Here is a 24,733-nt window from a genome sequence, read left to right on the forward strand (position 1 = left end):
TCAACTTTTTGTTTTATTAGGAAAATGGATATTGCCGTACGAGTCCAAGCAGGTGATATTTTATCGAGCCAAAACATAAAAGAAGTCGCATAAGCTTTCAAGACATTAGCGGTCTTTCCTTCAGCTGAAGAGAGCCGCCCCGAACCAAAAAAACACCACTAAAGGGGACCAACGGAGGTCCCAAAAGATCCCATTAGCTGCCGTAACATGTTCCCGTGTGCCGGAGTGCGCGGACCGAGCGGTTACCTGAATGTGAGTGGCGCCGGAGTTCAGACACCTCCCTGTATCCGAGATGGAGACAGATCTCATATTCACAGAGTCCAGCGCTCTCGGGGGGCCGTGCGGCACGTCGGACGGCGCGGCATTAATAGTGATCTATCAAAACAAGGTCAAATTAAAAGAAATATAAAAAACGGCCAACACAGCACTAAAGGTTAATATAAACCCGGGGAGAAGCCTCGATATAAAAGACATTTAATATTCTGGTCTGTGTGGTGGCCCTCACAGAATGCAATCAGTGGCTCCTATGGGCCACAACGACGTCCCGTGGCCAGTTGGGGACAAACGTCAGTAGTCGTTTTCTTCTTTCATCGGGAAAGGCATAATTTAGAGAAATTGTTCAAATGTCTTGGAAAATAAGGACATAAAACTTTTTTTTTTTTGGGCCTAAAGATATCAAGTGCCATCTGAAGCGCCAACAGAGGAGAGATGTAAGAACAAGAAGCCATAGTCTAATACTGGAGGGTCAGAGGCTTAGGTGATGGTAGACAAATGGAACAGCCTCCCAGCAGATGTGGTAATACAGTGAGAGAATTTAAACACATTTAAGATACACAAATTAGAAACAAAGTTAATAATGGGAACGGAGGAAAGCGATGAAGCATGTTTAGCTAAAGGTATGAACCATGCAGGGGAAATTTTCACCCCACGGACGCAGTTGATAAAGACTAAAGAAGCCATGATTTCAGCTTAGACAAAAGGAGGTTTCTTTTCACATTAAAGCTGTAAAGCTTTGGAATCCACTTCCTATGCAGGTGGTAACCGCACACACTGTAGATCGTCTCTTAAATATTTTTTTTCTCTGCCTTCTCATCAGGCGTATCTAAGAAAAGCTTGAAGCCGGAGGACCCAAAGGTCCTTTTTCGGCCGCAACCGAACGTCTCGAAGCGTTGACGTTTGTGAACGCGTTTCGCGCGGCGGGTCGCCGGATGTTTACCTTGTAGCAGTGTTCCCCTTGAATTCTTTTGGAAGCTCTCGTCAGCGATTTGGCGGTGGCAAAATTGTCCACGAAGAAAACGGCCATGTTATTTATGTAATGGAACTGAAAAGAAAAAAAAAAAAATATTGTTTAATAGGTTACGGAAGAATATATTATCCCTCTTACGATGTATACGTTACGTTAATATTCCCGACTTCTACTTTTACGTCCTGGAGATGCATGGTTTTATCCGCTTGCTCTGGCCCTGAGCACAGACGGAACCTCCCGGCGCGCGGTAACACGGACACCGTTCATTAACGTGGAGTGAGAAGCAAATACATTTGTGTGGCAAAAAGCTTGGTTTATTGTCTATACTGTTCTTTGTCTACAATATTGTAAATGCGCAGGTACATGTTTATGATTAGAAGACTAGGCCACATGCCCAGTTCAGATGAGCACTGTAGCCAGGGGAGAGCTGGCACCTTCTGGCCTGGGGAGCTAGTAAAGTTGAGTGGCCCCCTGGCCCTTTATCCTCACCTGGTTATCAAAATATGCGCTAGAACACACACTCACCGTGACATTCACTAAAACATCCTCACTCTGTCATCACACCTATCACACATCACTCCTCTTTCCTCCACACACACACACATCACAATCCCTCGCTCCCATCACACCTCGCTCCCTTCCTGCTTGCCACATGACATATAATTTTTTATGAATATATATATATATATTGCAGATGAATTGATCGAAGAGGCATTTAATGCCCATTGTACAGTGCTACGGAATTTGAAGGCGCTACATAAAACAATAAAAAATAATAATGTGACCAGCGACAGATTCCTACCTGAAAGGGCTGAAAATGGAATCCGCACTCCTCCTCGATGGAACTCAACAACCAAGTTTTATTATATCTTCTGCCATAAGGTATCTGTTAAGAAAAATAGTGCAATAAAACGACAATAATTTAATATAAGTCGATTAATGCTATAGTAATAGTACTATAACAACTTAATACCTAGGAACGGAAAACGTGGGCAGAGGTTAGGGTCAGGAGGCTGAATTTAGGATCCAGCGAGTTACAGAACCAACCAAATGAATAAGATACGTCTGAGATCCCAGATCTAAAGAATGATTTAGATCATTCATTTAGATGATTTACCAGCCCTCCAGTATTCTATTCTCTGGTCAGAACCAAAGCGCTGTATACAATAATATAACCCCCCCCAGCGCTGTATACAGTAATATAACCCCCCAGCTCTATATACAGTAATAACCCCCGGCGCTGTATACAGTAATATACCCCCCCCCCAGCGCTGTATACAGTAATATAATCCCCCAGCGCTATATACAGTAATAACCCCCGGCGCTGTATACAGTAATATAACCCCCCCCCAGCATTGTATACAGTAATATAACCCCCAGAGCTGTATACAGTAATATAACCCCCAGCGCTGTAGACCTGGAGGCGGCCATTGTTGTCAGTCATGTGATATTTTGGGTGACTTTCCTGGCTCAAACACCACACTGAGTTGACGCTTCATGGCAATGAAGTCCCTTCCTCCATAGTATTTAATTAGTAAGAGTGTTTGGCTGTGCTCTAGCGCAGGGGGTGTCACACTCCAGGCCACAGCTAGATAAGGTTTTAGGATATCCCAGTGTGAGCTGAAACTGTTTAAATCCCTTGTGTTCAATGCAGGGATCTATTGAAATCCTGGTCTGTTTGTGACCCCCAAGGCCTGACTGCTCCGCTGTGAAATAAAAGCTCTGGAGAGAACGGTTTTTCTTCCCACAACACAGGAATTGAGAGAGTCGTACGCACCGTGATCTTAAACCATGGACTGCTGTTATTAGGCTTTGCTTTGTGGTTCTGCTGGGTTCTCGAGTACATCTCTTCCTCCTCGTTAACGTACCACCGACTGTCATACATGTCACTGAAAAGCAAAGAGGGGAAATCAGACGCATAATCATTCAAAAGGAGCAAATATGACATTTTGGGCTAAACTCCAAAACGCTAGAGAACAAACTAGAGGAAGAGATCGGAACAAAACCGATGAGAAGAAACTGTAGAAGACGAGAGGGAGAGAATAAGAAGAAAGGAGGCACTGAATGGACAAGGAAAAAATTAAATGGAGGAGGCGGCAGAGGAGGAATGGAGGGGCAGATAAGGGCGGTAGAGGGGGAGACAGAAACAGCGAATGTCTAAGTTCCATAAACATTAATGAGAACATAAGACATTACGCTATAGGTAGGACAAGCAGTTGTTACGTCGTTACAGTACGACCTCAGAAATAATTATAAAGATAAAGAAAACGTGACTGCTGGGAGTACATAGAGGTTACACAGATCTACCTGCTTCGCTCCACGAAATGACCCTTCACGATGCGTCTCCCTTTGGCTGAAAGCTGGACGCTTTTTAAGGGAAAAGGATAAATTGAGTATTAGGTTAGTATCCGACCTCATTTATTGTATGTTTTTGCAAAGAGTATATAACACAGCACAATGCTAAACTATTCAGGAGAAAAAAAACACACAAAATGATACAAGGAATCACAGCAAAGTCTACTGCAGTTAACATAAGAATGAGATAATGTATTTCCTACTCAAAGATAAAACATTAAGTTTATGTTCATTGATTAAAAAATATTATTTCGGCCAGTAGGTAGTTGGTGAAACAAGGAGGATTTGGCTGCCTCTCCCAAATCAGAGGGCAAAGCGGTGGGTAATTATTTTGCGCATAAGAAGAAAACATAGCCTACTTTTAACAAGCATAGAATCAAAAATGCCTACAAATGACATGTTTGCAGAAAACACATCCAACGCCATCAATGTAAGCATGCGTGGGATAGGCATACGGCTCCTGAATCTAAGATGAGACCAACGACTGATTAAGGTTTGAGTCTTTACAGCAGGAGAAACGGGCGACTAGACGGGGGCCGAATGGGGCCGATCTGCAGCCAAATTCTATGGATTTAAAAAAATGCATGCAGATCATCATTATTCTAACCTTGTCATTCCTTTAGATATATCTAACAACTCTGCTAGCTCCAAACTCCCCTCCCTGACGTCCTCTTGGCTGCTAGAACTTCCTTGTCATTGATGCAACCCCCACACTACCTCTCACCCCTTCTCTGTGCCTTATACCCCCACACTACCTCTCACCCCTTCTCTGTGCCTTATACCCCCACACTACCTCTCACCCCTTCTCTGTGCCTTATACCCCCACACTACCTCTCACCCCTTCTCTGTGCCTTATACCCCCACACTACCTCTCACCCCTTCTCTGTGCCTTATACCCCCACACTACCTCTCACCCCTTCTCTGTGCCTTATACCCCCACACTACCTCTCACCCCTCTGTGCCTTATACCCCCACACTACCTCTCACCCTTTCTCTGTGCCTTATACCCCCACACTACCTCTCACCCCTTCTCTGTGCCTTATGTTTGTCACCCAATTTCCCTCTAGATTGTAAGCTTGCGAGCCGAGCCTCTCCACCAAATGTATCGGTTTGTCTTAGTCTGTCAATTCTCGTCTTGTCAGACCCCTTGAATTTATGTATTGTATTAAGCGCTGCGTAGACTGTTGGCGCTATATAAATAAAAGATAATAATAATAATAACCCTGTATCGGGATAAAGTACAGCCAGGGAGAGATGAGCACAGAAAGGATCTCCCACTGGTTGCAATGAGGAGTCTTAACTTTTTCTACAACTTTAAAGTACATCCCATTAAATTTCATAGACGCAGACCCCCATTGGAGGTTAAATGTGATTAAACCACTTACCTTAACTGAAAACAACTCTCTCTGACATAAGAGCGTTCTCCTTGCATGGACACCATTTCTCATGCGGGATTAAAATATTCCTCTAAAGAAAGGATAAGAGAAGTGAGCTGAGATGTACGCACCGATATAAATGCAAGATTCAGTTTGTGGGGAAGTCATGGAGCCCGGTACTCGATCCATAAACCTTTACTCCCAGGCATTAAACCAATAAGTATCTCCTGCAAGAAGCCTCCCTTAATAATTAAAATGATTAAAAGAATGAGATGAGAAGAGACCGGCGAGGGCAGAAACAACCTTAGCGCCAATGGGGCTTATTCACTAAATGAGCTCGCAGGAGAGGTAGCGGTAGAGTTCTAATTTTAACTCCTCGCTTCATTATTCATTATTAAGGTGTTCTCCGGGAAAAAGAGCTTGGTTGGCACTGAATAACCCAATGGGTGAGGAGGCTGTGGGGAAATCCTGATGATTTAACCATGCATGATCCAGGGCCAGCCACGTTCTTCTTCTGGAAAAGCTCACTGGGTTTACACCATCATAATGTATAGTCAAGTCAATTAAATACAACTCTCTCGCCCCGCAAACTCTACAATTAATTCTCTCCTTAGTGAATAAAACCCAAATGTATTTAAAAAGGTGCAGTTCCACTTATTCTGCTAACGGGAGCTCCCAGAAGAGGCAGCCACCCAAAAGCTACGTGTGCCCCGCGTGTCGTTCTCTCTGCCCAAACAGAGCTCCTCTTTCCTTTACAGAAGCAACAGCAGCGCGATTACCCGCACTCACTCGGTAAGTGAATAAATAAAATGTTAATTACCTCTTAATCTCTGTACGAGTTCTGTATTTCTTCAGCTTCAAACATGCAGCAAATCTTGAGAATGTTTACCTGCAATTAGACATTATTGATCTATAATGAAATGTATTTTACTTGCACTTGGTTTTAAGAAAAAAAAAAAAAAAAAATAATAATAATAAAAAAAATAATATATATATATATATAATATAATTTATATATATAGAAATATATTATTTATATTGATATAGCATTGTTAGTCCAGTAGTGTAAATTGAACTGAAAAGAAAGGAGTATTGCAATATGTCTCAGTCTGTCCGTTCTAGTTCTGAATATATGTATTGTATTAAGTGCTGCGTAAATTATTGGTGCTATATAAATCAAAGATAATAAACACAATAATAATAATACCTTTTTGTTGTACTAAAATTCCACTTTAAGAACAAAATTTCAAGAATAGGCTAGACATTCCCTGCTTTCTTATGTCTTTGTCAGGAATAATATTTACCAGAACATAAGCATTTTTCTAACACTAACCAGACATGTAAGTAAGACGTTGGGGATATTAATGAGACAAAATAGGCAAAACCAATATTTTATCACACACGCAAAATAATGACGCTATTAATTATTGTAGGACCACATCCACACTATTAATACAAAGAGATACCCTATATTTTATCTCCCATCCTAAATCCTTCCAGATCCCGCCGGAAATTATTATTCAGATTAGATGTATATCACCACGATGGTCAATCAAAAATATGATTTATTGTATAAACACAATTTATAAAATATCTATATTGGTCATGCAGTGCAAAGATAAAAACACAAAAAATTATCTTAAAACATGTCAAAATTAATCAAGTAAAAAATACAGTATATTGTCGATTAGTTATTAAATATGAATTATTACCTTATGAGTCTAACACACACAATTCATTTCCACTCCACTCAGCAACCAAAAATAATAATCAGGAGCGGTAATAAAAAGATCACTAACTCTCTTTATATATATTAGTTTTACCAATATGACATTAAAAATAATGTAATAATGTCTAAGAGTATTAGCGAAGTTCCTAATCGATGCAAATGATGTCAGACTTCATCTACAGGTAAAAATACCTTTTCATTATTGTTATTATCACGGGTTATAAGCTGGAGTCTCACAAGCCGTCATATACAATAATGCAATATACTATAATGTCATATACTATAACGTCATATACTATAACGTCATATACAATAACGTCATATACAATAACGTCATATACTATTTCCCGGAAACAGGGAATTCTATATTGAAGAAGACAAAATTCACCTCTACTCAGAATAATAATAAAACGATTATATTTACCACCACTTGTTGCTGTTGTCCAACTGGTCCTTGTAGATATTAATCCAGATACATAGTCAAGAAATTAAGTGGGGGGAAAAAAAATATAACTTTCTAAAAGTTATATAGGTTAGAACTCAAAGTACCTCTAAGAGTAAAATATGGTGCCAGGATGTTCCAAAATTCCAATTTCAAATTTGGTGAATGAGTCCGTCAGGGTGACTTAGTCCCTAAATTATTAAAAACGTAATCTTTTAAAGACAGGGCTTATTATCATAGTCTCCACCTACTGATTGAAATTCTCCAATCATAACGGTGGGTTTTATCCATTATAATTAGGACTTATTATCTTATTTACACCAGTGTAGTTTCTTAATTTTGTAAGAGACGATCTGGTCTAAGAAATAACTTAAGACCATTACATATGCGTTTGGAATTTATCCTTGGTCTCCCATATCTCTAGACGCTACCTCCTAGGTAGTAAATCGGATTTTGGTGGTCTTAGAAGGTATCCCCCATTCCGATTTACATTCTTAAAGATATGCAGCGTCTACTCTAATTAGACTAATTAGATAATATATACCGAAGCAGCTACATACAGGAATGCTTCTTTGTTCTCAATTATAGAGAGAAGAAAGACAGAAAGAAAGAAAGAAAGAAAGAAAGAAAGAAAGAAAGAAAGAATCATTATATGATTAAGGAAAACAAAACGCTTCTGACTCCATTTTATGTTCATATAAAATACACATATATGGAATACTTGTTTTCGGCCTAAAATATCTGACATGGGCAGCGGTGCAGGGGTTAAGGGGTATGATAGAGAGGGATAAGGTGCAGGTCACAGAGGTTTAAGGTGGCTGTAAATTCGTTTAGCCAGCCTGAGAAGTGTTCTGAGGGGTAGGGGGGGGGGGGAGTGAGGGCGTTAACGGCATTTTTTAAAAAAAACTCATATTTCTTTAAATAAATAAAGTGAAGTCTGTTCAATGAGAAAAAAAAAATGCATAAATTATAATAATCCCAGAAATGTCATATGAAGTTCTGGTGATATGACAGGAATCCTATGGCCATGTTTAATCCGGTGTCCTTAGTGTAGAAATGGTTAATCATCTTTATTTTAAATGGTTTTCTGGACTGTGTGTTTAAAAAGTCCCCCTAAATTCAATAAAGGTAGTTTGCATTTCATTTAACCCCTTCACTCCCAGAAGGTTTTTGGTACCTTATGTTTCAGATCTTTTTTTTTTTTTTTCCCCACAGTTTTTACTAAATGTAATAAATATTGTCCTTTTCCGTGTTTGACGTACCCACACAAAGGATACATTTTTTTAGAATATGGCTTTCATTTGAAACCATAGAAACATGCAAAAAAAATATTCATTAAATGAAACTTTTTTTTTTGCAAGATATTTCTTAGAATATCTTCTAGGCGCCCCCGGTAAACAATCTCCAAACGTATGTTCGGCGACATCCCCTGACTACAGACATATACATCCCATATACAGCCCTTACATAGTACCCTTTGGGGTGGTATTTTTAATAGATATGGATTTGGGGGTAAACAGGAGCGGGGGGGGGTTACTTTTCACATGTAGAGCTAGGGCACTGGGATGTAAGGTTTTCATTTGTTTGTTTTTCTAATTATTTTGTTATTATATGTTTTTGTTAACCCCTTAAAGGACAATGGGCGGTCCCGAAACCCATTGAAAACAATGCATTTTGAGCCCGTACATGTACGGGCTTTGTCATTAAGGGGTTAATTTTGTTTTTTAATGTTTTGTTATTTTTTGCACTGTTATCATTGCAATATGGATAGAGATCCCTCTAGGCGACCTCTGGGGCATGTTGTCACAAAGCTGTGACAATGACATCACTTGGGTCACTTTATTGTTTATTTTTTTTTTTAATGTATTTATTATTTTTAGTGATTTAAAAAAAAAAAAAAAAAAAAAAAAGTTTTTTTTTTTTTATTATTATTTGCTTTTTCTACTTGTTGGAAGAGGGAGAAACATTATTTCTCACTCTCTTCCCTGTGAACGCACGCACTGATCACCAAGCTGGGGATTGCGCTGCACGCGATCAGACAGACCCTGCAGGGGATATTCTGTCCTCCGCTGACCTGGTTGATGACGTCTCCCAGAAGGGAATGCCAGATCGCGCATTCCTTATGTAAAACAAATAGTGATAGAATAGTATTATGCCTTTTCTGTGAAAAATATCGAATTGACAGCAATCTCTCATATATTACCGGTAATATCCTTAACCCCTATTGTCACACATCAGGTATCCTCCCCTGAGCCCAAACAGAATTTTTGGGGACCGTATTTAAAGGGTTAAATGTATTGACACATCCTAAAAAGTACTTTGGAGAATTAACCCCTTCGGTGCCTGGCAGTTAAATAGCGAATGAGCAGACATTGTCAAAAATCAGGATTTCCAAGCAAAACTAAATACGTTAAAAGTATTTGCTACCCACGTGACTCAGATTCTGTAACGACCGTAAGATGGGGATGGGGAGCTTGTAACGCATTAACCGAGTGTCATCCCATATAATAAAAATCAAAGCTCCTCTATAAAATATTATATCAGTACCGAGTACACCGACAGCAGCGTGAATCTTCAGTCTGAGCCACACAAGTCTCCAAGCAAACAACCTCAGATCACACGGAAATCAATACAATGAGACTTTAATCTGCTCCGCACACAGGGGTTAGCAAACTGGCAGAATTAACCCCTTCCGTGTCAAATTTTATATACTCTTGCATAATCAGTGGGCCAGGGGTCTAGGACTGACTTTGCCTGAAAATTGCCCTCTTGCCCTCTCTCGCGAATCTTGCTTCAGTAGCCAGGAAAGGGACAATGGCAAAAGACGAGGACAAGCATAACAGATGTTCTCTGCCGGTGCATTTGTGTCTGATGCTCTGCTGTCCTGGCTGCCGCTCGCTGGCTGGGGAGGCCAAGCCGCAGCCAGGCATACCTCCCGGGATTTGTTGAGCCATGCTGGGACCTTTACCTTCCCAGTCTCTATCGTGCCCCTTAACCCCTGTACTGCTGCCCATGTCCTGCTTACATGTTTTGTGGTCAGTATTGCTTTTGACTTGCCAAAGGGAGGTTGATATTATCGAAAGCTAGTCTTTAAAATGAACTGTTAGCCCAATAAAAAAGGTATATTCTATATTGCAGTATATATAATATATATATATATATAACCCCTTCAAAAGTTTGGGGTCACTTAGAATAGTTGTTAAAAGCTAATTGTGTCCATTAAAATAAAGAAGTGGATCAGATGCCCATTTGTCATCACGCGGCAGGGGTGCAGAGAGGCTTATGATTATATTAATGGATCAGCATCTGCTACTGAATTGCGTTGGAGCCTCGTGTAGTACTAACTTTGGGTTCTTGAGATCTCTCTTTAGAACCATTGTTTATCCTTTTTCTGCCACATTTATCATTACTGTAGCCTGAAGATAGAAGCATATTATTCACATGCTATGAATATACTCAGTGCTGTGTCACCTGTGTGAGCCTAGTGCCCAGCCCAGGATATCAGGTGTCCTAAGATGCTGATCTTCTCAGAAAAGTGACTGTCCCGGTTTCCAGAGATCCAGATCTGCTAAGATATCTATAAACATATCTACCGACCAGATACTCCGTTAAGCTTTCTAGTATCCCTGAATGGGTTAACGGATCTGTATGACCACTGGCTCACACTTCAACAAACCAGGAATCATACTTCATTATAAGGGCATTTAACCTAGATTTTTTAAGGCCATAAAAGAAGTCTAATGGTTTCTGATGACGTCACTGTACTGAATCTGCGCAGAGAATATTTCGTCTAACCAATAGAACTTGTTGATGGCCTTCTTACCTAAGGGCCTTATAGAAGAAATAGTCTGTGAGGGCGCAGTGTATCATGTTTATTGCTGGGCCCACGTGTGGCTTTTTGGGGTGAGATGACACTAGCCATTTCCCGGGGTAGTGGTCATGGGATGGGGGGGGCAGCGTTGCCCCAAATTAATGACATTTCCCATTCATATGGTCGCTGCTGGACATAACAGATGCATGACAGGGGCTCCAACCCTGGCCCAGCCAAAGACTTGCGTCCCCCCACCGCCCCTCCAGGTACTTTATAATATTTACAACCCAGTCCAAAGAGGGCTAAACATATATGCTTGGCACATGACCCCAAAAACAGACGGCGCCCACCCTATCCGCCGTATGACACACTCACCACCTGCGGCATCACAGCTCCCGCGGCTGGAAACAGACCGCGCCGCAGTGATGACGTCACTGCGCCTAGGTGCTTCCCCTGAACAGCCCATCCGGCTCGCGCATGTTCGCGGTACTGTTTTCAATAAAGATCGATTGCGAGAAAAAAAAATCGAAATGAGCGGCGGGTAAGAACGTCACCTGAGGTAACGACGGAGGGGGATAGGAGGGGGATGTGGCTGCCTGTTACGGTGCGGTCTTTGTATACAGGAGAATTAATACTGAAATAAAATAACACTATTAATATTAATCATAATAATACTGAAATCAATCAATAAATAACATTTTATATGTAAATTTTCTTATGCCCGAGGAGTAGATTTATTCTGATTGGCTGAGTATGTTGTCAGGTTTCTCCGCTTATATTGAGATATTTGGGACTTGGGGTTATGGATAAACAGCAGGCCTAATGCAAAGTGGTAAAATGGAGCAGTCATTAAGAACAGTCTACTGGTTCCTATGGTGATTGCACCTGGACTGCTTTGCTAAACCTCTGGGTTAACCACTAAAGAGACAGTTCGTGGGAGAGAGTTGTGGTTTTAACTCCTTCACTTCACTAGTCATTATGAAAGGTTCAACACTGCCAGGTCTCCCCAGTAAGATGGACTGCTCTGGCCTGGTATAATGTATAATTCAACGAGTGGAGACTGAAGAAGTCTCTGATTTAACTTTACATTATACAGGGCCAACCAGGCTCTCTCTGAAGCAGGGGATCACTGAGGTCGCCCTTCATACTGTATAAAGTAGGCAATGAGTTGAAAGAACTTGCCCACAACATTGTAAGCTGGTGATCCAGATCCTCGTTGCCTAATGTATCGGCTCGACTTACTCCGTCAGTTCTAGTTTCATCAGACCCTTTGAATGTAGGGACTGTAAGAAGCGCTGCAGGAATGTTTTTAATCCCACACGGCCCCTTTTGCCAGGGATGTAATAGGAGTAAAGTATACGGCCATCCTGGATGTTGCATTTTTTATGTTTTTAATCTACCTTTGGGGGATAGCATATATTATATATATATTTACAATTAAAGTTTTTCCGCTTAGCCAGAGCACACAGTCCCCTCCCTGCCTCACTGAGGGATGAGGGATGCTGCATTTAGCACAATTCATGCATATTTATAATCTAATCGCGTCTTGGTAGGCAATGAAATCAGCAACCACTTATTGATGATTCCCAGAAAAATCCTGAATGAAGGCGATCAGAGGTACTTTAATTAAAAGGGACGCTTTACGCACTTTGCCACAGAGCATTAAAATAATGTAGCGTCACAGAAGAAGCATTGCTGTCTTAGAACATCCCTCCCTTATTTGCCGTGTTCCATTTATAAAGGAAAATCGACATGGCTGGTATTAGTTTAGAAGGATAACAAACCTTTCGGCTCGTCGTTAGAAAACCAAGTTTTATTAAACACTTTGGAAAAAGTTCAAATACTTTCTTAGAACTTCTCTAAAAAGGTTCTGTTGGTAAAGCAGGAAAAATTCCTCTGCCGCTTCACAAACAATCCTAGATTGAAAGTAATCCAGACAGCAAGTTTGAGAAGGGGTCTCCGTGGCAACCAATGGAATGGTCCAGCATTAGGTACATTTTGTTGGTTGGTATGGTAACAAGGCCATTTATCAAAAAAGTAACCCCGCTTTACGGGAATATGGAATTAATCTCATGATCTGTCATCACTATCAGCCATTGCTGATTCTTCTGATCATGAAATAGAACAAGGCTTATGTTTGATATAATGTTGATTATCCCAAAGGGAGAGCACTCTCCTAGTAGCAATCAGTCCCTGAGAGACAGCTGGCTGAGAGTGATGAGCTGAGCACAGATCTAGCTCAGACACATGGTAAAAATACATCCATGCTCCCTTAAAGGGCGCACAATGGGCACAGCTTCTGTTAAGCCAGATTTTAATGCATCTAGGAGATGGGGCAGCCCCACAAGACTTGCCTCTGAGTGAGTGAACAGCACATACACCACCATGCTCTAGAATAACCCAAATACCCTCGTTGTCTGTGGTACGATCTACTACTACTTTAAATAAAACCCTAAATCAGAAAAAAACAAATTGGTCGTTTAATGTATTTTAATAGTAAACTTACAGGAACAGCACAGAAAACAGACAACATTAAAAACATTGAATGTAGGATAATTCCGTTAGAAAAACAAAAATATATAGTGAATGGAATTTACTACATGGTAAAAATGCTACAAACACCCTTTTAATTGCCACGGATAAGAAATTTAGCTTAAAAAAATCCAAATGCTGGCATTGTCCTGAAAAAAATTTGAAGAGAGCTATTCGTATTTTGTTATAAAGCTGAATTGGAAAATGAACTTGTGTGATTTTTATTTATTTTTTTTAATGTTAAACGTATGATGTGCTCCATTTATTTTAAGTCGCACACAAATGAAAATTGCCCAAATTGGATTCTGTCCCTAAAATTTCCATTCACAACCATATACTTTAGGTACCTTTTTTAACCCCATGGAGGAAAAAAAATATCTAACGTTCAGAACTACCAATAAACAGGAAGAAGAGATTTCTTTAAAATTATCTTTTTTCGGGTATGCAGATGAAAGGGTTTCCTTGTGGTCAGAGATTAGGCGCGTTCTCCACGTATGCGGCGTGCTAGCTGGATGTCTTTTGGCATAATTGTGACACGCTTGGCATGGATAGCACACAAGTTGGTGTCTTCAAACAGACCGACAAGGTAGGCCTCACTAGCCTCCTATAAAAGGAGAGAGAAACCGGTTAGTGAGGATACATTGTAACACATTATGCAGGAACAGTAATTTAGAAACATTTCGCACCAAATACCCAACCTATAACTTAACCCTTTAAGGACAATGGGTTGTCCTTAAACCCATTAAAACAATGCATTGTAAGCCTGTACAGGTATGGGCTTTGTCATGAAGGGGTTAGTGTTAATTTTGTTTTGTTTTACACATTCAAGACATACAACATACATATATATATTAACCATTACATTGCCACACTTCAGGCACTTAATTGGTTAAAGAGGGCAGTATTTTCTCTTTTTATACCGAGACCATTAATAGAAAATGCTTGCGAGACTATGGATGTATCAGATACAGCGGAAGCCACTCACAAACGGAGAGATAAAACACGCTTATATGATGTTTGCTCCCCGTGCTGTATAGTTGGATGTGTGCGTATCTACATTAAACCCCAACGCACCCTTACAGTCTAGACCCCAAAACTGTATTTTATTTTTTTATTGCACCTCAGAGTCCACTTTGCATACGTTCTTTGGTTACTGGATAAAAGACTGGATTTTCCCCTCATTTAACTCCTCTACTGGAAGCAGAGAGCAGTCATCGGTACACTTTTTGCACATAAGTAAAGATCTGACTGTAGTAAATGGAAATAGCTGCAGCCGATTATATGTAAGTAACGTGAGAACATGCAAGTGTACATGAGAATGCTTCCTGCTTTCAGCGGAGGCAGCAGCAGGGCTTGAGTAAGAAAGTTGTTTAATTTTCACATTTCGTTCTTGCTCCAGTGACCGAGCGACGCATGCACCAATTTTCATGCAGTAAAAAAAACATTGGAATCAAGTTTATGCATTAACACACTTCTGAGGACTAGACTGCTGCTGCATCATGTATGTCCTGCATACAGCATTAACAGTTGGCTTTTGGGGTGACCCCTGTAACAGCGATCGCTAACTCATAGTTATACAGAATAATCTCAATCTCATGCGCCTTCACGGTACTAATTAAAAGGCTACGAGCACCCAGAGGTTGTTTATACATTTGTGTGGCAAGGAATACAGAAGCGGCAGAATCACTCAAGCCCATCCCAGCTATGAAAGGCAATCATTTTAAAAGATTAATACCGGCATCAAACAGCCGATCAGCACTAATAGGCTGACAAGAAACACAAACAGCATAGAAATCGGGCCCGTAAACCAGACTTATATTAAACAACCCCAGTCTGCATCACTTTAGAACAAGCATCTGTGTGATTATTCTCATTATTAAAGCCCGCCTGTCTACGTAAAGAATTATTGGACCAAACGGCTTTTTTCAAAGCCAGAAATGAATGAATAAAAAAATGTAAACAGTAATTAAAACATGCAGCAGCTTTATAGACACAGCCATACATTGTTACCTCAGCCACAATTACAGCCAGCTGGAAATCGTACATTATGAGAATGAAAGAAGTCAAGCATCCAGCAATAGCCACAACATAAAGGGAACGTCCCATTTTGTTCATATAACACAAGCTTCTAGAGTAACTGCAGCAACGTGTTATCAGAAGCATTTCCATTCCATTCGGCCCCCCATCTAGACGTCTGTTTCTCCTGCTGTAAAGACTCAAACCTTAATCAGTCGTTGGTCTCGTCTTAGATTCCGGAGCCGTATGTCTATCCCATGCATGTTTATAATCTGGCAAATTGCAGTCAGCCGGCACAGGGACCAATGAGAGCCCGTGTCACTTGAGGACAGGCTTTCCTGTATTCCGGTGGGTTTTAGCAATGACAACTACCAGAAAGGAATGCCTGTTTGCGGCTAGCACCGTTACAGATGATCAGTCGGCAGAGTGTTTCTTTCAACAGGTGGAGTCCAGGCTGTCGATACAACCAAGCTAGGGTGTAGCTGTATGTCCTAATGGGCTTCTTGCCACAAGCTTTAAGGACGTACAGGGGACTAAAAGGGCTATAATCTTCTTCCACTTTTCCTGGGAGGCTGTTCCACTTATCTATTGTGCAGCGTTGATAATGCATCCCTGTCACTTAAACAAACCAAGTGCTTTTTTTTTTTTATTAAACTCTACTGTGTTCGTACAGTTTCATACCCATCCTAAGTTTGCCCAAGGGACAACCAATTCCCCCACGTGCACGTTCCTTCCCACTTAATTACAGATGTGCGCAGGTGCACGTCTCAGACTAGCATTGTAATCTCCATGCTGGGATGCTCATACCCAGAGTGCCAATTTAGGCAGCCTGGGGAAATAGCACAGAAGCCTCAGGACAGGTTGCGGAGGTATGGTTAGAAATTAACAACCTCAAAGGGGCATTTTGCATGTGACGGCAACTCCCTCTAGTGTAATTATTCTACACATCCACATGAATGGAAGAAATGATATTCATGAGTTGTATACTTTGGTAACCTATACATTGCTAAGCAAATGTAAAACCAAATTTCTTTGTAGGACATTTTTTTTTAGGTCTTTTAACTAAGAGTTTGAAAGAAATAAAAGTAAAAATGTATAAATTTATACAGAGAAAAAAAATGCTGTAGAATATTTTCTGAGCTCACCAAACAGTATATACATCTTCTATTAAATAAGCATATGCAGCCCAATGGTAATCTTAAATGGGACAAAGCAAGTTGAAAACAAAGAGTCACATTACCTGCAAAGCACCGATAGCAGCGCTTTGAAAGCGCAAATCTGTTTTGAAGTCCTGGGCAATTTCACGGACCAAACGCTGGAAAGGAAGCTTGCGGATCAGCAGCTCAGTAGACTTCTGATAACGCCTGATCTCACGAAGGGCTACAGTACCTGGCCTAGGAGGTTTAGAGAAAAAGAAAAAGTGAATTTATTATAATAAAGATGTGTGGAGTATGCATAAGGTATGGCTATTTATTAGACTTGGCAAGTTTGAGCTGGATTTAGGTACCAGACAGATGACTACTAAACCTTAAACACAACCCAATTGAAAACAGCAACAAAAAAAAAAGTTTTTCCTAAAATACACTACTGAAAAGTTACAGGAAACAGCATGGTCTGGGTCCGCAATCACATGAGTTAAATCTAAGCGCCGGCAACGTATGCAGAAGATGTGCTCTGGCGCCCTCTAGTGTCGGCTGGGGAGAGGGCAGCTGGAAGCCTATCACAGTACGGGCTCCTGGGAAGCAGGTGGAAGCCTGCCAGGTCCAGCCTACTACAAAGACCCCTCTACAGAATGAGCCCCCCATCCCAACAACTTCTCATCGGTACATCAATAGCACACACATTTCCCCATCAGAAGCACGAGCAAAACAAAACGCCCAAAAGACATGTTAAAAAAATAAATAAAAATAACAAAAATAAACTCATTAAATGTTATGTTTCACAAGCAAACGCAATTACAATAAACACACTTATAGGTTAAATCTCAATAAGTGCATTAAGAATATTTATTTTACACTCTGAGTAACCCACAAGCTACTATATTATTGCAATGTTTTTTCCTATTACACAGTGCTGAACACATGGTCAGATGCCCAAAAAAATTTTTTAAGGAAAAAAAAAAAAATCCCATGGAAAAAAATTCATACGTCTAATTTTTTGTATGTAATTATAGAAATGTAACTGAAACATATAATTATATATATGCATTAGAACGTTATCCTTGGAGATGCAGTGTATATATAGTGCGCATGCGCGGCAGCACCCCCCCCCCCTCCAACACACACCCTTTTCCTCCTGTGTTCTACCTGTAGCGATGAGGTTTCTTCACCCCACCAGTGGAGGGCGCACTCTTCCTGGCTGCCTTGGTGGCCAGCTGCTTCCTGGGGGCTTTCCCACCAGTGGATTTACGGGCTGTTTGCTTTGTACGAGCCATCTTCCTGCAGGATTCACGATCCTAAATCTACCTTCCCAAAACAGAGCAAGGAGGAGGGGGGGATATTTAAGAAAAAAAATATGCATGTTACAAAAAATGAAAAATACAATTATTTGGGTTTATTTGAATGCAAAGATCTCAGCCTCCTCCATGTCTTCCCATTCACCTAAAATGACCGGTTTTTAAACTGTGGCGCTAGCAGGCTGCTCGGAGAGATCCTCCCCATGTTACTCCACACGAAAAAAAAAAATATTAAAAAAAAAACGTTTTTCTGGGGGAAATAAGAGCTTTCATGCTCCAAAAAAACACCCTCGATACCCCACGGCTAAGCAGAAAGGGGGCAAACATCGACTAAAAATAAACCTCCCCAGCTGAACACACTGGGGCAGTTGGAGGTGTTGTGATCAGCAGTGGAGAAAGAAAAACACAGATCAGCCCCCCAAAAATAGAAAAAAAAAAAAAAGTATATATAAAATATATATATTTATTTGATCAAATAAAGCAGTGGGATCGCAGAGAGAAATAGCTTTTATATGAGATCTGTGTAAGGGAATCGTAAGATCTCGAATTCAACAAGCCTCAGATCCCCTAAAAATAGCCCCAGCCCCCCTTATATTAGCTACGGGGGTGGAGGCACCCCTATACTGGGGCTTTATTATAGGGTGCAGGGGTATAAAGTTTTGGGGGTATCAGTGTTTGTAGGATGTTCCATGCTGAATCTCTAAGGCACCGCTCACTGGCTGCCTGAGCTCAGCCTCCCAATGTTACAATGTAACAATTCCACGGATACATTGCAGCAAACTGCCCCACGTGTGGAATATCTACCCCACAAAGGGGGTATCTCCACACCATAAGTGGAGTACTTGTTCCAGCACATCACAGATACATACAAAGTACCCCAAACTGCAGATTTGCCCCAGATCTCCCCCAGCTAGCACAGGATTCTGTTATAAGGGCAAAAAAAACATGGTGACCAGAAAAAAGACAAGATGGAGAAGCTTAAACAAGAACTGGGGAGACCGGAGAGATGAGGGGGGCATTTGCACGCGTTTTAAGGCACTTTGCCATGGGTTTGGGGCCACTAGGGCCCCTCAGTCAGTTACCCGGGGGTGTGCAGGAGAGGATGCTGGGGCTTTTAGAGGGGTACGAGTTGGTATTTTGGGGCATTTTGTCGAATAAAGACGCCCTGGGTGGCAGGAGGGAGATTTACACAGAACAAGCTCCTTGCCTGAGAGAACTGGGGGCAGGGGGAGGCGGACCGGCTCCGCTCAGCTTCTCCAGCCCGAAAAGTTTGAGGGCAGGGAGCGGGAAGGGGCTGCGGGCTCCAGGAGGACGGGGTGAAGACGGAGGGGTCGGTGTGAGGGGCTGTGCGGGCAGTTTCGGAGCGCGGGAGGGTAAATCCCAAACTTACCTTCCCCGCTGGCTGCAGAGCGCGCAGGCTGCTAGCTGCAAATACAATTGGAAAATGGCTGCCTCGGCTAGTCCCACAAGCCCCAGTGACCGCTCACTCAGGCGGCGGCAGCCAATCAGGGACAATGGGGGGAGGGCCTAACAAGCAGAGCTGTGTGTACAAACACAAAGGCACGCTCCGGCACACTGCTGTGTGGTGGCACATGGACTGGGCTACTGGCCGGGAGACTGGGCTACCAACAGAGGTACTGGCCTACTGGGACATGGACTGGCCCGCTGACAAGGGCACTGGGTTACTGGTAGCCACAAAAGACTACTGGCACATGGACTGGGCAACTAACAGAGGTGCTGACCTACTGGGACATGGACTGGGTTACTGACAGAGGCACTGGGCTACTGGCACTCACACAAGGCTACTGGCACATGGACTCTGTCACTGACAGAGTTACTGGCCTACTGACAGGGGCACTCGGTTACTGACAGGGAGACTGGGCTACTGACAGTTACTAGGCTACTGGTACACGCACTGGGCCACTGAAATGAGTTACTGGTACATTCAATCATCGCTGATAAACGGGCGGGGATACTGATACTGCATTGTGTGTACGAAGACATGGTCACACTTGGACAGCTGAGTGCTCTGGGGTAGTGGGAAATGTAACGGCCAATCGATACATAGAGTGGGCTACTAAAGGATAATTGGGCTAATGAAAGATGCAGGTGGCTACTGATACTGGACTGTAAGAAATATTCCTGCTCACACCATAGACAGTCTGCCACACTACTGGGTCACTGATAGGGGATCCGAGCTAGTGATTCACACACTGGGCCACTAACACTCTGGGCTAATGATGCTGGGTTTGATTCACTGACACATGCAGTATGCTACACTGCTGTTTTGCTGGCTCTTGGTTAGAAGTACTGCCTGCTTCAGGGCTAGTGAAACATAATTGATACAATAATTGGGCTAGTGAGACATGCCCTGAGATACAGCTTGCTGAATGGAGGCTGGTTATACATACACATATACTGTGGCTAGTGACCCATTCTCTGGTCTACTACCATGCCCTTGACATACTGGATAATGCATTGGGCTATTTTTTTTAATTATGTAATGACCCAGTGGGCTACTGAGAATGGGAAAATTGGGGCAATTACCATTTTTTCAGGGGTCTAGAGTAACAAGCAGTTTAGGTGTTATTTACACCATGACCAGATTCTTTCTGTACTTATTCTATGTTGTCTCTTTTAGTGACAGCAGTGGATGGAGGTGCATGGAGCATCCTTTTTGGCCACTATGAATGAAATAAAATATTACTGATGACTAATAGTCATTGTGTTTGTTTAATTGTTTTGTTTAAAATATTTCTAGCAATTGTAACAAGTGTGAGAAAAGCATGTGAGTCTAAGCAAGGTGTATGTGTTGGTGATAATTTGGGTGTTTGAACCCTTTAGGCACCCATAGTCTGACAGTACTCTAAAACTGGAGGGTCAGAGGCTTAGATGTGATGTAAGCAAGATTTACTTTTCTAAGAGAGTGGTAGATAAGTGGAACAGCCTCCCAGCAGATGTGGTAGAGGTTAATACAGTAAGGGGATTTAAACATGCATGGGATAAACATACGGCTATTGAATCTAAGACGAGACCAACGATTAAGGTTTGAGTCTTTACAGCAGGAATAATGGGCGACTAGAAGGGCCAGCAAACTTTATAACTGTACGTGCCAGAGGCAAACTGGCCACCAAGCTGTTCATAGTGGGGCATTAGTGACCCCGGGGCCGACTGTACTGTTTGTATGTGAATGTCAGTCCTACGGCATCTAAGAGACTTTGGTTGGCTGAATGTCGTGGGAGTTGTAGTTCAGCTTCTTGCTATGTGCAGACGCCTGAGAGTAAGGAGCATCTCCAGTTAACCCCCCCCCCCCAACCAACCCAAAAACACATATCCATTCAGCGATTCCGTGTGACAGGTGGCCAGCCTCGGGGTCACAGGGTGAACAGATGCCTTCTCGGTAGGAATCCGCGGTTTTGCTGAAGGTCATGATGACCTTCACAAGTCCTTTACTGATTTCACATTTTCTTCAGGACAGGTAACCTAGGGTTTTCACAATCCTTCATACCTTCCAAGTGTCCCTAAAAGTCCCAATAATGTGTATAGAAACAATAGGAGGTGTATTTATAAATGAAACAGTGTAAATAAAATACATTTTCCTTTATTGCATCATCGCTCTAAACTATACAAAGCTAAATATGAGGTCATATGAGGCCTTACACCTCATAAGATGTAGGGTGAGAAAATTGCTCCCTCCCCTGCTGATGTCTGTGGTCTGCAGGTTAGTCTTGCTCACGTGAAGACCACCCCAGTTGTCTCCATTTTCCTTCCCACTGAGGAATTATTTTAAGACAACCACCCACGACCCCTGCGCCTTACTGTCTTCTTATGTCACCGTGTCTGTGATGACATCACAAGGATCATTTATACCATATGTTTGTTGAACCATGACTCCCATTTTCCATACGTTTGGGGGTTCTGATGTTATAATGTACGTGTTTAAGATGTTTTTTAAGGGGGCCAAGGGGCACTTCCTTTGAGGGAAAAAAATATATTTTATTTATTTTGTTATTTTAATTTTTCAAATTTTTTTGCAGTGTTCTCAGTGCAGTATGGCTCAAGATCCTTTTGGGGATCTCTTATACATTTTTAATGCCAGTGATGTCATGGTGACATCACTGGACTACCAATCAATTTTATTTATTTATATATATATTTTTTATTATTATTATTCCATTTATGTTTAATTTTTGCCTTAATTTTTTTAAAATTATTTTTGAATGGGAGAGAAACTGTTTTTCTCCTCACCTGTTTGTACACATCACACTGTGATCAGCAAGCAGGGCTCCATAGCCAGCGCAGCCCAGAGACCAATGAGTCCTCAAGTGAATATTCTTACAGGAAGAAAATACCTGTACGTTCTAATGAGCTTCTTGCCAGAAGTTGGAAGGGGCGTGCAGGGGACTAAAAGAGTTAAATGTTATTTACTGTATAGCCATTATAATATGTATAAACCTGAATAACCTCTCTATATAAAGTCAGTTGTGAATACGTCATCATTGATGTCGATGTCATATTCACGCAAATTTTACTTTGATTTAATTACAGAAAATTATTTTTTTTGGCATTTTTTTAATTATTATTATTATTTTTCGGCTTGACTTCCCACTACCCATGAAATAAAGGCAGTGGTGGTCCCGACCCCCCCGGGTAATCAGCTTTTAAACCAAGCGTCTCGGAGAGAGGACCAGAAAGAACCCAAAGACGGGGGCACCGGCGTGCCCCGCACCAAATTTACCATCATGTTTTTGTAACAATGTGATTGTTTTCACATGTTAATGTCTTTATTTTATTAATACAGTGGGGGTGGGGGGATGTTTGTGCCCGTCCCACTGTGATCAGCAAGCATCAGTGGATTCTGGTTTAGGCAACAGCCCCGTTTCACACTACTGGGGGAAGATCAGCTTATTGGGAAACGTGGCTGCCAGTGTGCCTCTGCCCAATGGGCCACTAGGAGCCTTGGTACTGGTCCATTTACCCTGCAGAGGTCTGTATTGGCACGCTCCTCCTCGTGAGGCAGAGTATGAGGTCATAAAGCGGCACATAAACAAAGGAGGAGCTGGCGGGCAGCTGGAGTTTCTGCAACGGGTCAGACCAAGGGGGTCCACCCACATTAGTACCCCAAAGTTCCCACAACCTACCCAGGAAAGAGGTGCAGAACCATCCCTAGGGTCCCTGCATGCGTTTAGTTAATAAGGAATTAATTTCATGGTGTTGGCTACCAGTTCAGTGGTTCTTATTTGGTAGGACACGTCCTGAAGACATAGAATCCCCCCCCGAGGAGAACCAAAGCGGCTACCTATCTTGTAGCCGGCTGGTGCTATTAGGAAGGTGGCAGCGATGGCTAGGGGCGTCCCAGGCACCCCCCCCCCCCGGGCTCGCATTACACTGGTCTATGTGGTTGGCTTAATGGAACGGAAAATCCGGTTACTATATGTTACATGTTTACTCCCCAGTAACAGTAGTAAGGGTGGGGTAGGGCGTAATGAAACAACGCCCCATTTACTCGCCCAACAACTTTCCGAGACTGAACGCCGTGCACACGTGTGACGACAGCTGCTGCCCTGCCGGTGTCATGTCCGCGTAACCCATTTAGTTTAGCATACCTGCTAACTGCCTGGGATTTCCAAGGACAGTCCCTTGTTTTATCCTGCTTACCCAGTAGCTGCCATGTGTCCCTGTTTTCAGGGGACAGTCCTGATCGAAACTTCTGTCCCCGGTCTCAATTTTTCTCTAGAGTTGTTTCCTGAACCCCCTTCACTTTAAAGCTAAATTATATTTTGAAAACTACCAGTTTTTGTTATATGTACAAGTTTATTTCTGATTGACTTTGTATAATTAGGGTACAATTCCTTTTCAGCCCACCAAAGTGGATACCTCCTGCTTCTTTGCCTATAAGTTTCTGGAACATATATTTCGAGTGCATTAAAAATGTCCCTAAATTTCATTTATAAAAACTGCCCATTGGGGTGCATTCACTAAAGTTGGAGTTGTATTCACTAAAGACCGGGCTTCACAAGTAATGTCTTGATGAAGCCCCATCCCTAACCATGCCTCTTGCAAGACCCCCGGGGGCCAAGTTTGCCCATTTGAAAAGTTGGTGGCTACTTGGGAGCTGAAATGAAGGTCTACGGCGCATCTTCTCAAACAGAGAGGATCTTCTCAAACAAATAAATGATTCCCACTGCCTGCAAAAAGCGAAACATTTCCCGCAAATCAGGACTGTCCTGTGAAAACTGGGACACTTAAGAGGGATGGTACAAATAGTTAAAAAAAAATTACACATATGGTAGTTCAGATCACAAAAATCTCATCATCTTTCTACCACCGGCTATGAAATAGTTAATCTTCGCCTTCACGTTTGTCAAGCAGCCCCCTGATCTCCGCTCTGTTGAATATGTAATTATATCGCCTTGCGCAGAGCGGCAGAAGCTGTCGGCCCCGGCTGATTATCAGAGATCGGATAATAGGACAGGGCAGCCTCCGGCCAGTTCTATAATGTATTGCTCATAATTAAGGGGCAACTGGAGACAAGTTGGATCTGTATAGGGGTTGGAACACGTGGCTTTTGCTCATGCGCTGCAGGGAGCTTGAGGTGGCCACCGAGGGCAACTAAATAAATGTCAGCGAGTACCAATCTCATGCATATTGGCATCAAACTATAGCAGCGGAAAGCGAAAGAATGGTCCCTTCTGGTACAAAATCACCAGCAGCATTACATTTTCAATCACACCCAGGGGGTGCACAGAGCTTTAGGTGCCAAATCATTGA

General features: G+C 42.1%; 2 protein-coding genes across 2 annotated transcripts in view; both read right to left on the bottom strand.

The window, feature by feature from the left end:
- LOC149281645 (nuclear RNA export factor 1-like) overlaps positions 1 to 11,018 on the bottom strand; it is a 29,985-nt gene extending 18,967 nt beyond the window's left edge. Inside the window, exons 1-4 of the mRNA XM_089499086.1 lie at positions 10,972 to 11,018; positions 3,024 to 3,135; positions 1,217 to 1,321; positions 247 to 375 (exon numbers count right to left, since the gene is read on the bottom strand). Of these exons, the coding sequence (XP_089355212.1) occupies positions 247 to 375; positions 1,217 to 1,321; positions 3,024 to 3,135; positions 10,972 to 11,018 (393 nt within the window). The remainder of the gene's footprint in view (positions 1 to 246; positions 376 to 1,216; positions 1,322 to 3,023; positions 3,136 to 10,971) is intronic.
- A 2,948-nt stretch (positions 11,019 to 13,966) lies between these two features.
- Positions 13,967 to 17,941, bottom strand: LOC149281646 (histone H3.3A). The gene is made up of 3 exons (XM_089499075.1): positions 17,814 to 17,941; positions 16,748 to 16,901; positions 13,967 to 14,095 (listed from the first exon to the last, which is right to left on the bottom strand). Exons 1-3 carry the CDS (start codon positions 17,939 to 17,941, stop codon positions 13,967 to 13,969), a joined length of 411 nt encoding a protein of 136 aa, XP_089355201.1.
- Between the last annotated feature and the right edge of the window lie 6,792 nt (positions 17,942 to 24,733).

The sequence above is a fragment of the Sceloporus occidentalis genome, unplaced genomic scaffold (assembly GCF_023333645.1).
Source record: "Sceloporus occidentalis isolate IW3139 unplaced genomic scaffold, rSceOcc1.0.p SCAF_129, whole genome shotgun sequence".
In the NCBI taxonomy this organism is placed as follows: Eukaryota; Metazoa; Chordata; class Lepidosauria; order Squamata; family Phrynosomatidae; genus Sceloporus; species Sceloporus occidentalis.

Coding starts and splice junctions, on each gene's coding strand:
- LOC149281646 (XM_089499075.1), bottom strand. CDS start 17,941: ATGGCTCGTACAAAGCAAACAGCCCGTAAATCCACTGGTGGGAAAGCC. Junction 16,902..17,813: donor AAGAAACCTCATCGCTACAG/GTAGAACACAGG, acceptor TAAACCTCCTAG/GCCAGGTACTGTAGCCCTTC. Junction 14,096..16,747: donor CTGCTATCGGTGCTTTGCAG/GTAATGTGACTC, acceptor CTCCTTTTATAG/GAGGCTAGTGAGGCCTACCT.